This window comes from Acanthisitta chloris, unplaced genomic scaffold (genome assembly GCF_000695815.1).
Source record: "Acanthisitta chloris isolate BGI_N310 unplaced genomic scaffold, ASM69581v1 scaffold25062, whole genome shotgun sequence".
In the NCBI taxonomy this organism is placed as follows: domain Eukaryota; kingdom Metazoa; phylum Chordata; class Aves; order Passeriformes; family Acanthisittidae; genus Acanthisitta; species Acanthisitta chloris.
This window is the reverse complement of record NW_008662635.1, coordinates 61,695-74,086: the sequence shown is the minus strand read 5'-3', so window position 1 is coordinate 74,086 and position 12,392 is coordinate 61,695. Positions and strand designations below refer to the sequence as shown.

Below are 12,392 nucleotides of genomic sequence, written 5' to 3'. Positions count from 1 at the left end.
ATCACCAGCAGCAGTGGCTGCTGGCTCTGCAGCTCTCAGGGTGTTCAGCTGCAAAGGAAACAACCAGCAAAGAATGAGGAACACTGGGGCTGGAACACTAGAAACAAATGAAATGCAATGAGGAAGGTATTACACTCCTCATGTCTCTGTTGCTGAACACAGCCCTGCTAGTTAACAGGAGAGCTCTGTACTCAACAGGATGAATACTGAGTCAATAGTGCACTATATCATTCTATATTTATAGAAGATGAAGCATTACCTAGCAGGGAGAAAAGCATCTGGAAATGAAATATTGACGACCTAATCCATTTACATAATTAGCCTTTTTCTACTAACAATTTAACCAACTTATTTATTTGGAGATCAAGCAGCTACTGCTAATGAATTTTATACAAAGAATACTAATAAGAGTCAATAGTGCACTATATCATTCTATATTTATAGAAGATGAAGCATTACCTAGCAGGGAGAAAAGCATCTGGAAATGAAATATTGACGACCTAATCCATTTACATAATTAGCCTTTTTCTACTAACAATTTAACCAACTTATTTATTTGGAGATCAAGCAGCTACTGCTAATGAATTTTATACAAAGAATACTAATAATGACTCCAACATGAGAATTTTTTTTGGAATTAGCTTTCTACTTAAACATCTTTCCTTTGCAACATATCAATCTAATGTGTCCATAGCACCATTAACAACCAGATACATTGTTCAATTAAATTACAAAATGAGCTGCTAAGCCCTAGTTATGTTTCTTGTTTAATTTACATTGCTTTCTGCCTATCTGGGGAGATTCCTATTATAATATCCACTGAACTTTAATATGCACTATAATTATTTGGGTTGGGATAGGATAATATGGCTGTCACCTGCAGAATTAATGGAAGCAATTTCACAAAATATTAAACAGAAGACAGCCTGCTTAACAGATGAACTTAGCACATGCACCTACATTTTTTGCCATAGGTTTCTTTCTTATTGGAATAATGCTGTAAAGTTTTTTAGGCTTTGCTGTTTGTTTGTTTTGAAGCAGTGATCACATTTATGTAGCACAGATGAATAGGTAAAGCCATCAGAAATACACTAACCTGGAGATAAGAGATGCACAACAAAAGAGAGTATATCTGCTCATGTCATTCTAACAAATGTGGAATTTATTCTGTTAAGATTCATTTTTTCGATTTAATGGCAATACGGAATGTTCACTTTTCCTGTCAGCCACAGTATTCTGAGACACCTCATCCTCAGCTGCTAACTGTGCCTCTATTATTCCTTTCCAGTTTGTAAAACATACATTTCCATGACAGATCCAGTCATTTCAGCAAGCACAAAGCATTCTACAGTTATTAACAGTCCCTGCCAATTTCCTAGAGATTTAGTGCAGTGCCAGTCTTGGAAAACAGGTAGGGAACAAAGTGTGGCAATTACACTCACACAGACCTTTATGACCATTTCATCTCCACAGATATTTATCTAACTCTGTGTCATTATCTTCTGCACATGACAATGAACTGCAGCATTATATAGTACCTATTGACAATTTCAAATTGATAGTAGGTAAAATGAGTTTATGTTTTTATTGCTCTTATTCACAACATCTGTTATTATTAGGAAGATTTTTTCAATGCCTTGTAAAATGTTAAAAAAACCAGCAGCCTTGTCCTGCTCTACTTTCAATTATGCTGTAGCACTGCAACAGCTGCATGATCCAGAGGGTAAAACAGACTTTTAGCTAAACTGGAGCTGACTGATCTGTCCCATTGCTCATGTGGTGTGAATATATAACCAAGGAAAGCAATTTAGACTTTTTAAAGACTTTTTCCCTGCTCCTGCTCTAACTGAAATCAATGTACAACCTGCAATTAGCTAACCAGAGCCAACAGCCAGGTAAGGGCAGGTGCCTGTTCAGGACAAAGCAGTACAGCCCATGTGCTGCCCCAGTCCATCTGCTGCCCCAGCAGAACTCCAGCTGGATATAACAGGCCTAAGGTTTCCCTTCCCTTACTGAAGTGGGATTAAAGGCTGATAGATAAACATGTTTTAACCTTCCAAGAACCTGTTTGAAAGGAGGAAATTTCTAGGCTAATGCAGTTTTACCCTGCTGCTAGCAAAGCTTTCCTAGCTGCCTGTTTACCTTTTTAATCCTATTCTCATTCATCTTTCCACACATCTGCATTTCTGCTCTCCTGTCTCTCTCTTCTTTTACTTCCCTGCTCCAGGATGGGGAAGGTGAGCCATTCCTAAGGGTTTTGCTTGGCTGCAGGTCCACAGTGTGACCTTCCCTTGTTTCTTTTCCACCTCTCCCAACTGACCCTGCCTTATTTTTTCCCCTGTCTGTTTCTGTCTTCCCAAGCAACATCTTTATTTGGAGTCCCAATCCCCCTCACTTTTTTTCAAGTCCATATGTGATGAGCCTCCACTCCCTCTGCTCAAGGACAATCCTTGTGAACTCCTGTCAGGTCTGCCCTGAGGTTCCTCCTCTGCCCAGTCTCTCCCTGAGCTGCCTTCCTCAGCCCCTCTCTAAGGGCAATTGGCAGCTAAAACACCCTGACATCTTCCCTCATCCCCAACACGGATGCAGACTGGGAGTTCCCAACAGCTCCAGCATTGTTGATTCACCTATAGCCAGAGCCCATCAGGGTGTGCAACAACCAAATGAGGAGACCCAGAGGCTCTGTCAGCCTACTCAAGCATGGCCACATGGGAACAGCTTGGGATAGAAATGTGGTCACCAGGATAAGTGTCCAGACTGCACAACTGTTTGCTATAGTGAGAGAGTCTCCAAAAGGAGAGAAAGAAACCATCTCTCCAGATGGAGGATGGGAAAGACACACTGATGTCTTCTCCACTGAATTATTTTGAATACATTAGTATTTCCACCATACTCAATCCCCTGCAAATCCTGACATAAACTCCAGAGCCCCTTCCAAGGGGCAAAACCCAAGGGAGTTCCACATGTAATGGGAAGGAGCAGCCTCCTGACACCCCTACAGGGGTGAGGGTTGGATGTTTGTGTGCTATAACAACCTGCTGATTATACAGTGAAGCAAGAAATGAGAAATTCCAATGAGCTTTGCTGCATAAAAGTATAATTGCAGCATATGCCAGTATGCTGATATTAGCTTGTTCCAGCTAATAAAAAAGGGGAATATACAGGAGAAAGTGCTTTAGCACAGCATCCACTAGTGAGCTGTGCCCACTGCCTCTGGAAACCGTGATGCCAAGGTCCAGCCCCCAGGGAAAACTGCATCTAAAAGCTGCTTTAACTGCACTTCCCGAGCTTTGTTAGCCAGGATTAGCTGGAGGGCTAAGCCAGCACGTGTTACAATCCCTCACTGACTTTGCTGTGTAGTCATTTTGCTGAATCCATGACACCTTGGTAAAACAATATTATCATCTTCTCTGATCGATTCATGGGTGAAGGCTCTCGTTTATAAATTTGGAGGATTTATCACCTTTTGCTGGTGTCTGAGATGGATCAGTGCTACAGCAGCACAGAGGGCTGAAGGAGACATTAAACTGCTGCATTGCTTACTCTTGAGGATATTAATTTGTATAAAGATAGTTCATTTACATATCTTGTAAACATGTAATGCTCTCTATTAAATTTATCACTGTAAATATCTAAATTAAATTTAATCCATTAAATTTTAAAAGTTATATTAAAACCCCCTGTAAATGGAGAGCATTGCCAATAAAAAGTAATAACATTGCCACATCTATATTGCTTGAAGTGCTTCAGAAGGATGAACCTAATTGGAGCAATAGAAACATAACACCATTTTTCAGAGAGGAAGATTATCCTAGAAGGGATATAAATATTGACAATCCATGGTTAAATGAAAGGCTTTGGGGATTGGTTTTTACCTGTCTCCTATGTAACCAGCTGTACAGATGCATTTTCCTGTCACAGGGTCACAGTGTCCTCCGTTGTGGCATGGACAATCCTGGCTGCAGTTAATTCCAAATGTTCCAGGAGGACACGGCTGTGCACACACCAACCCCTGGTAATGTTGCAGAAAGAGCAATATTTCAGTCAACATTCATAATGCAATAAATTTCTATATGCAGCTGAGATTTTTATTGTCCTTCTTGCTAAAACTAGATGTAAGTTTAGCAGCAATATTTTTGCTGTATAAGATGTGCTAAAAAGACAGTCTGAAAACTCTGCTACCAGAGTAAATGCCTGTCCATCCTGACTCCAGGAGGGATTTTTCTCACCACAGTACACTCATTGATAACTCTCTTCTTTGGATCTCTTTGCAGCTGGGGTGGCAGGTGGCCCTGCCCCTTGCAGAGGCTTGGGAGAGGTTAGAGGCAACCAGAGGAGGTTAAAAAGCTGTATGTGTGCTGGAGGGTTTTTTGTGCAATGGAGAGTCTGAAAAGTTGTTGAATCTACCCTGGGTAAGTGTCACAGAGTGAAAATGTGGGAAGAGAGGGATTGCTGGAAAGGCTGCACTGGGAGGATGAAGTTGTGTTAGCTTTGATAGTCTGTGATGATCTCACCTGTTCAAATATTTTCACTTCATCCAACCACAAAGAAGACCTAATAGAGCTACTGGAGAAGTTCTCTACTGCTCTTCAGATCTTACCTACTCCATTCCCTCTGCTCTTATCCAGCCCACACACTCCTCGCTTGAAGCAGCACAGAATGACATCTGCCAGTGCTTTGTGTAAGCCATGGAGGAGATGGGACAGGAAAAAGAAATTAGGATAGTAGCAGAAAGCCACCAGTGATGACACAGAAGCCATGTGACTGCCCATATCAGCAGTGCAGCACCCTTTGGGCCAGAAGAAGGGATTTGGCAGTGGAATATCTGCCTAATCCCTGAACACTGGCTGGATGCATCATCCACCATCCTCCCAGCTCCTAATCCTCAACCTTGGAGCCACATCTCAGTCCCTGACCTGCCTCAACTCCACATCTTAGTGACTACCTCCTTCCCCCATTTTATGCTCCCAGCCTTCTGCTTTCCTGCCTCTCTATTCCAGTCCACTCCAAATCCTTGCAGAGACTCCCTTTTAGTCCTCTCCTTCACCCTGACCCAAATCCCCATCTCTGAGTGGTTTCCATCTTCCCTCCCTGCTTAGCCACCCCTGAGAGTGAAGCAAAGACAGACTCCCTCTTGGGTGTGCAGCCTGGCACTGCTCACAAGGAAAAGCAATTCCTGGGCAAGCCTTGCTCCAGCTGCTTGGCCTCAAGGCAGAGAAGGCTCACTGCTGTGTGGGGTTGTGCCTTTGGAGAATTTACCTGCCAAACTCAGGTGGTTTCCCCTCAGGTATCCCATAACATCCCTTGCCAAGTATCAAGGCCTTACAAGGATTTCCCTAGATTTTCTTAGAAGCTTTAGGAATATTTTTTTACGTGAGCAAACACAAAGCCTGAGGCTGGCATCCAGCTGAGCAACTTCAGCCAAAACAAGGCTGGCAGGGCTAGGATCTGAAGTTGTGGTCCTAGAATGGATAATGTTTGGCATCTGCAGCAAGTGATGCTGCTGCCAGTGCCACCACAGTGCCCAGTGTGTGACAGGAACAGTGTTTGTCTGTCCCTAGGATTAGTTGGCTTTAATCTCTCAGAAGCTTTACTTCCCTAACTAAGCCCTGGGGGCTCAGAGTTTTGAACAAAGCACGTATTAGATGCAACTCATACAAATATTAGACACAACTCATCCAAAATATAAACCAGAATATAATGGCCACTTTCACTCCCTGGGGCTTAGGAAGTTTAGCTGTATCAACAAGCCCAAAGTGGAGAGGCTGCTCTTCAATGTCATCATAAAACAGGTACTTGAAGCCTTTCCCAAGCAGTGATAGGTGGTTGCTTGGCTGTAAAACAGACAGGTTGGCCTCAGTTCAAGAACTTTCAGATTACGGTGTTAAAAACTGGTGTCTCTGGACTTGAGTAATACACAACACTATATATCTGAAACCCTAAGTGTCCATTTATCTTGATAATAAATACTTTCTCTCTTCATGTCTCAAAAGGAACAGGATTTCTATCAACAAATGATGAGAAAGCAATACTCTGGGATGCATCCCCCCGGAGCCAAAGGGATCTTTAAGCCTACTTTTTGCATTAATATGTACTAAGGGAATTCAAAACATCCCTCTCTTGAGGATCAAATGTCAGATCAAAATTTCCTGCTGCTTATACATCTAATCAACAAAGTTCACCCCATCAGCACCTTTTTTTAAGGCCCTGATCTCATCAGTTTCTGCTTTTGACATTGTTTGCTGTACTTTGTAGTATAGAAAAGATTTTTTTTCTGCTCCTTTTTTTTAATCTACCACATTTATAATCCATAACAGGAAGAAAAATAGACAAAAATACAAACTATAACTGCTTCATAAAGCCCAGGATCAATGAGAAAGGAGTGATCAGCAGAAGGTGTGGTACTAACACAGCACCAAGATGCAGAGCCTTGAGAAGGGGATCTGGGACCAAACAGGGTGTGAGGCCAGCGACAAACGCTGCATCATGTCAGGAAAGATTGCTGCTTTCCTGAGCATGGGGATCTGGTCCTTCAGAAGTGCTTCTGAGAAGCATTGTAAATGCTAAATTAACTTCTCTCCTACTTCCTGAGAGTGCTTGGAGAATTTAATACTGCAAATGAGAAAGATGTACAGAATTAAACCTGTAAATTGTTAATGAGGCCCTAAAGCAGCCTCCCACTAACTCCCACAGCCACAGAGGCACAGAAGTGGAAAAAGCCCAACATTGTAGGATGCTGGAAGCCACACTTTGTTGACTGGTTCAACAATATCTGCAGTTAGCCACCATCCTCTTGGTGAAAAACTCAGGGGACAGCAAAATCTCACAGGACACCATTCATACAGCTTGTGCTTCTAGGAGATTCCACACTGGGTGGGAGGAAAGAAATTACAAGTCATAGAAGAACCAGGCTTTGAAGATGGTAGATCCAAGGAAGAACCTCAGAACCCCAGAACTTCCTTCTTATTCAACTCATTGCATATCCCACCAAGCCCCCAAGGGAGCTGAGTTGCTGTTAATAACTCTACCCAGGAAAGGATAAAAGTTGCAGCACATCCAGCAGCAATAAAGTCCAAGTGGATTTGCACTTCTTTAAGTCTAGGGAGAATTCTCTTCTTCCAAAATGATGGTATATTCAATACATATGTGCAGTCTCAAGCCTCAAAATCAGCAAGTAAAATTCCTGGTGTCAAAGAAAGACTATCCATGGTGTGAAATAAAATGAGTGCTGTCTAGCAATCGCCTGCTCGTTTACAGCCCCCTCATGTCTCACTTCCCAAACCTTTCCAACCACCAAGAGTTAAAAATAGAGCATGAAAAAACATTTTTCAACCCTCTCTGTGTACTGAATTACCAGCTTTTCATTAAAACCCTGGAGAGACCCTTTATACTTAAAATCTCAACATTTACAAGCTGAGTGCTTTTACTTATAATTTCAGTTTCTTTCTGCAGAACTCGTGATCTCTCTCTTCAATTTTCAGTTATGCTTGTTTCAAACATCAATTGTTAACTCTAGGGTTCCTCTGGGGACAGAGCAGCCAACAACACACTTTTCAGAAAAGTCTCTCTGGGCCACTAAAAATGCAGAGAAGAAACTCCAAGCTGTAGGGAACTGGGAAGAAATGGACCAGAATACAACCACAGCTCCTGTGCAGCCCCAGTGCTGTGCTTCTTCATAGGGTCTATGTGCATCCTAACAGACATCTAAAAACTTCCTGTTCTAGTCTGATATTCTTCTCTCTTTAGTGATGTTTCAACTTTGAAAAAGAAGAGAAAACTCCTGCTAAAACACAGGCAAGGAAGAGCACAGCAAAACAACTCAGATCCTGAGAAATCTTGGCATGCAGAAGGTAAGGGGAGATGAAGAAAAGTAATATTTTTATGTTAATCACTTTATTGATCACTTCTTGAGGGTAGTGCCAGGATGGACTGAATTGCTTCCTTTATGCTTTAGCTCCAGCACTCAAGGAAAGAGCCTTGTCTTTGTCTCCACTGAGTGCCAAGTGAGGGTAAGGTGCCATAGTCATACCTGAGCTTCTGAAATGCTTTTAGCCTGCTTTGTCATTTGAAATAGAGTAACTTCACCACCACCTTTGCCATGACTGGCCAAGTTAGAGAGACTCTAACTCTCCAGCTAGAAAGAGTTTTGCCATACACAACTTCCACTAAAAATTGTGGGCAGCAGTGTTCCCCTCTTGTGTTCTCCCAAGTCACCTCACGGTTGGCACTTTTTAACTCAAAGCAGCTGTTCAAATGGAGGCAGCACTTGCTGTATGTAAAGGAACATAAACACCTCTCTCAAGTGCTTCACCAGGCAGAAGGTCCAGAGCAGAAGCCATGGTTGTATGCAGAGTCTTCCATGTTAAAATGAAAATTCAGAGTACTTGCATGCATCCAAATCCAGCAAGTTTGCCAAGAGACTAATTGTCAGATACAGGAAAAATGCCAGGAAATTTAGTACAGCTAAATGGTATGAAGGCCTGTGAGACTTGGCAAACCCCAAGAGAGTTAATTATTACATTATTGATAAAGTTGAGGACTTTAAAAATGCTTGGCCTTGCTTTCTTGACACAAAGGTTTAAAGGTTAGGGCAATTGTCTCTTTCCAGTGCAACTCCTGATGCAAGCAAATCTACTGCAATCAATGGGAATGATGCTTGAGGAAGGGCAGGACACTGAACTGGCTTCTGTGTCCAGTGTATAGTCCTGCTTTACTGACTGCCTAAGTCACTGAATTTGCCTGGATTCTCTCCTGAAGGGGAAACAGGACAGTGCATTGACGATGCTGAGCTGCGCCTTGAGCTTCGCGTCCTGTGCGAGGGCAGTGTCCAAGGGTGCAGGGAATATTCCAAGGAACTGTTTTCATAGACAGCTCTTTTGTCTCTTGGTTTACTTTGGTTTTTAAACTCTGTGATGGCAACTACTAGTCATAGAATCACTGAATCATTCAGGCTGGAAAAGAGCTCTAAGATCATTGAGTCCAATGATTAACTGAGCACTGCCAGGCCATGACTAACCCATGTCCCCCACATCTACACATCTTCTGAACACCTCCAGGGAGGGTGCCAGGTCCCAGACTGGTGACCTGTCTGTGCTAGTGCTGTGCACACCTCACAAAGATGGTCCCAGTTTCAGAACTGTTAGAGCCTCACCACATGAAAGAGCAGATACACATCACAAGCACTCAGGGAAGGCATCAGCCGAGACAGTGAACAATTAACATCCTGTTCCAACCTCCAAACGAGATGAATATGAACAAAGTACCCACCATCCATCCTGCAGGACAGGAGCACTCCCCAGTGATGTGGTGGCACACTCCCCCGTTCTGGCACGGGCAGCGCAGCTCGCACTGGGCTCCGTGGCTGCCGGGGGGACACAGCTCCTCACAGCTTTGGGGAGAGAGAAGAAACAAAAAAAATCAAAGAGATCACTTTAAAGAACTGACAGGAAACAGTAAAGGAGGAAAATCCACAACACAGGTCATCATGGGAGTCCTTATGCAAATGATGAAACCTCAGTAAGCCTCAGCTGGCACTGCCAATTAGCCAAGATCTCGTTTATTTCTGCTGGGGATGTTTATGGACCCTGGATCCAGCCCTGTAAGGCTGATGCATGTGCATAACCTTTATGCATATACCAAATTCCACCCATCTCTACAGGACAACTCATAACCATTAAAACAGCCCAGGAAATACGAGCTGCAGGATGAAGCCTTCAATGTGAATTATGTGACATGGCAATAAAAGAAGCTGCAAATAGAATAAAAGGATGGGATTAAAATGCTTGAAATTTCTCCAGTCACTATTGAATGTTAACATTTGCAGTGTATAATGGACTGGCAAGGGCTCAACATCATTTAAAGGCTATTTAAGCTCATTGAGTCTCTCTCAGTACTTGTGGGGAGGCAATGTAAAGCTAATCCCTGCAAAAAACAGTGTCTCCTACATCTGCACGTTGGTGCTTTCAGCACTGAGGTTCTGAAACCACAGTATGTTCTTCCCCTAACTGACTGTCCCCTGATGAGAGTGTTCCTGCAACATATCAGGGTTTGGCCCTGCTGAGAACTGACACACTAATGTCAAGGGGACCATCCCTAATAGCATGCAAAGTCTTTAGCAGTGAGAGCTTCCAGGACTGAGGTCACCAGTCTCTGAGGAAATCAGGTACTAAATAAAATATTCAAAAGGCATATCACTTATTTATGAGGGTTAACATTGTCTTTATTTTTTATCTTCCCTTTCATGCAGGTCAACAAATAATAATAGACTTCAAAAGTATTAAGTCACCTGTAGTTGATCTCCAACCAAATTCAGTGACTAAACTCTCTCTTCCCCTTAAATAATTCTGAAAAACATAATTACTTCTGAAAGTGCTGAAAGATCCCTAATGAGAACTGATGTTACACTGTGGGCAATTTTAAACAAGGAACTATTGCTTGCTGTCCTAAAATTAATATGCAGATTTTGTGAATCCTACTGGTAAACTTCCCGTATGGTGGATGGGGATTTAGCTACATGATTCTCGTTAAAGTTAATAGGAGTCACACGGCTAAATCCCTGCTCACTATGCTTAAAATTTACCCCCTAGATAGTAAGCTGATATACTTAACAGCAATGCTTTCTCAGCTAGAGTGAAAGTCAAATAAATTGGGGATGGTAAGTCCCATTTGATACTGCACTGGACTGCTAATGAGAGTCCAATTGCTTATAAAAACTCAGCTGTGATTTGGATTGTATTCATGGTCTGAAATTGGGAACAGGTAGAGTTGTTGTACAAGCTGGAAAATATAAAGGATTTTAAAGTTTATTTTAGGACTAGATTTTATTATCACAGAAATCATATAATCCCAGATTAGTTTGGGCTGGAAGGGACACAGGGACACCTTCCACTAGACCAGGTTGCTCCATCCTGGCCATGAATACTTCCAGGGATGAAACAGCCACAGCTTCTGTGGGCAACCTGTGCCAGTGCCTCAGCACCTCACAGGGAAGAATTTCTTCCTGATATCCCATCTAACTCTGCCCTCTGGCAGTATAAAGCTTGTTACCCTTTGTTTTATCACTGCCTCCCCTTGTCCCAAGCCCCTCTCCAGCTCTCTTGTAGGCCTCCTTCAGGGAGACAGGTATAATCAGCAGCAAAAGAGAGCTGTCCTTTCTTTAGTCTCTCTAAAATCCTGATTTCTATAAAGTGTACAACAGACTATGTAAACCTTGCCAACCACTCATTGCATTAGCCACGCTCACACCAAGGATCAACACCGCGGAGTGACCTGCACCTCTGCTGGCACTTACAAGACCCCTGTGTATCCGGGAGCGCAGTGACATTCCCCGGTCTGGTGGTCGCAGGTGGCTCCGTGGTGGCACTGGCACTGGAACTGGCAGCCCTTGCCGTAGGTGCCCGGGTCGCAGAGCTCCTCGCAGCGCCAGCCGCGGAAGCCGTCGGCGCACACGCACGCGCCCGTGATGGGGTTGCAGAGAGCTTCGTTCTGGCACTGGCAGCGGTTGCTGCAGTGAGGACCCCAGTGCTCGCTGTCACAGCCTGCAAACACACAGCCATTTACACACACGGGGAGCCAAGGGCATCCCACCCCGGCTTCACGCGCGGCGGCGAGGGACGGAGGCACTGGAAGTGCCACAACTTCCCAAAGGGCCCCCAGACTTCCCAACCTGCTCCCCTGCTCCAGCCATGGGCTTTGGCATGCAAGGAGGCAACAGCACTGCTATTAGACCTAAATTTGAGGACTTGTTTAACATCCTTATTGGATCAGGACCGAAATCTTTTAATATCCTGTTTCTTAGTGCTCTTAGATAGCTGGAAGGAATGAATTTCTAGTGGAATTAGATGCAGAGGATCACATCCTGCCTGCAGTATGGTTAATGGCAGGTGGCATTGCCAAGCAAATCCTGTTCATTTAATAATGTCATCAAATATTGTTTATTTGCACTGTTCCCATAAGGCAATAAATAAGATAATCAGAAGAAGGTTTTCTCCTTGGTGCTGGGATTTGTTTTGTTTTGTTTATTCTGGAGTAAAGAGATGGTAGGGAAGGAACTAACACTGGAGACAGGGAGGCTGCTCAGGCTTAGGGATGAAGGTATGGAGTGTGTGTGTCAGGTAATTCCTGTGCTACTAATATGTACTGGCAATAGAGAAGGGCCCCAAACCCTCTGGCCATTGGCACGGAGAGATTCCCTACAGAATGTGTTAGGCACAGTGACATTTGACAAGCCTTCATGTGACAATCCTGTCTGATCCCTTCTCCTTGTTTGTGGATCATGTGCAGGAGGAGAGAGGGAAGTCAGGACTACAGAAACAGTTGGTCCTGATTTGCTAGAGAACAGCAATCAGCACCTGCACAACACCTGTCTGAGCTGTATGCAAACACCTGAGGTC

General features: G+C 43.5%; 1 protein-coding gene across 1 annotated transcript in view; it reads right to left on the bottom strand.

Moving 5' to 3' along the window:
- The window catches only part of MEGF11 (multiple EGF-like-domains 11), a gene marked incomplete at its 5' end in the record, with an annotated part of 97,310 nt that extends 85,773 nt beyond the window's left edge, over nucleotides 1–11,537 (bottom strand). Inside the window, 3 exons of the mRNA XM_009070677.1 lie at nucleotides 3,876–4,012; nucleotides 9,268–9,388; nucleotides 11,291–11,537. Coding sequence (XP_009068925.1) covers nucleotides 3,876–4,012; nucleotides 9,268–9,388; nucleotides 11,291–11,537 — 505 coding nt within the window. The remainder of the gene's footprint in view (nucleotides 1–3,875; nucleotides 4,013–9,267; nucleotides 9,389–11,290) is intronic.
- Nucleotides 11,538–12,392: the final 855 nt, after the last annotated feature.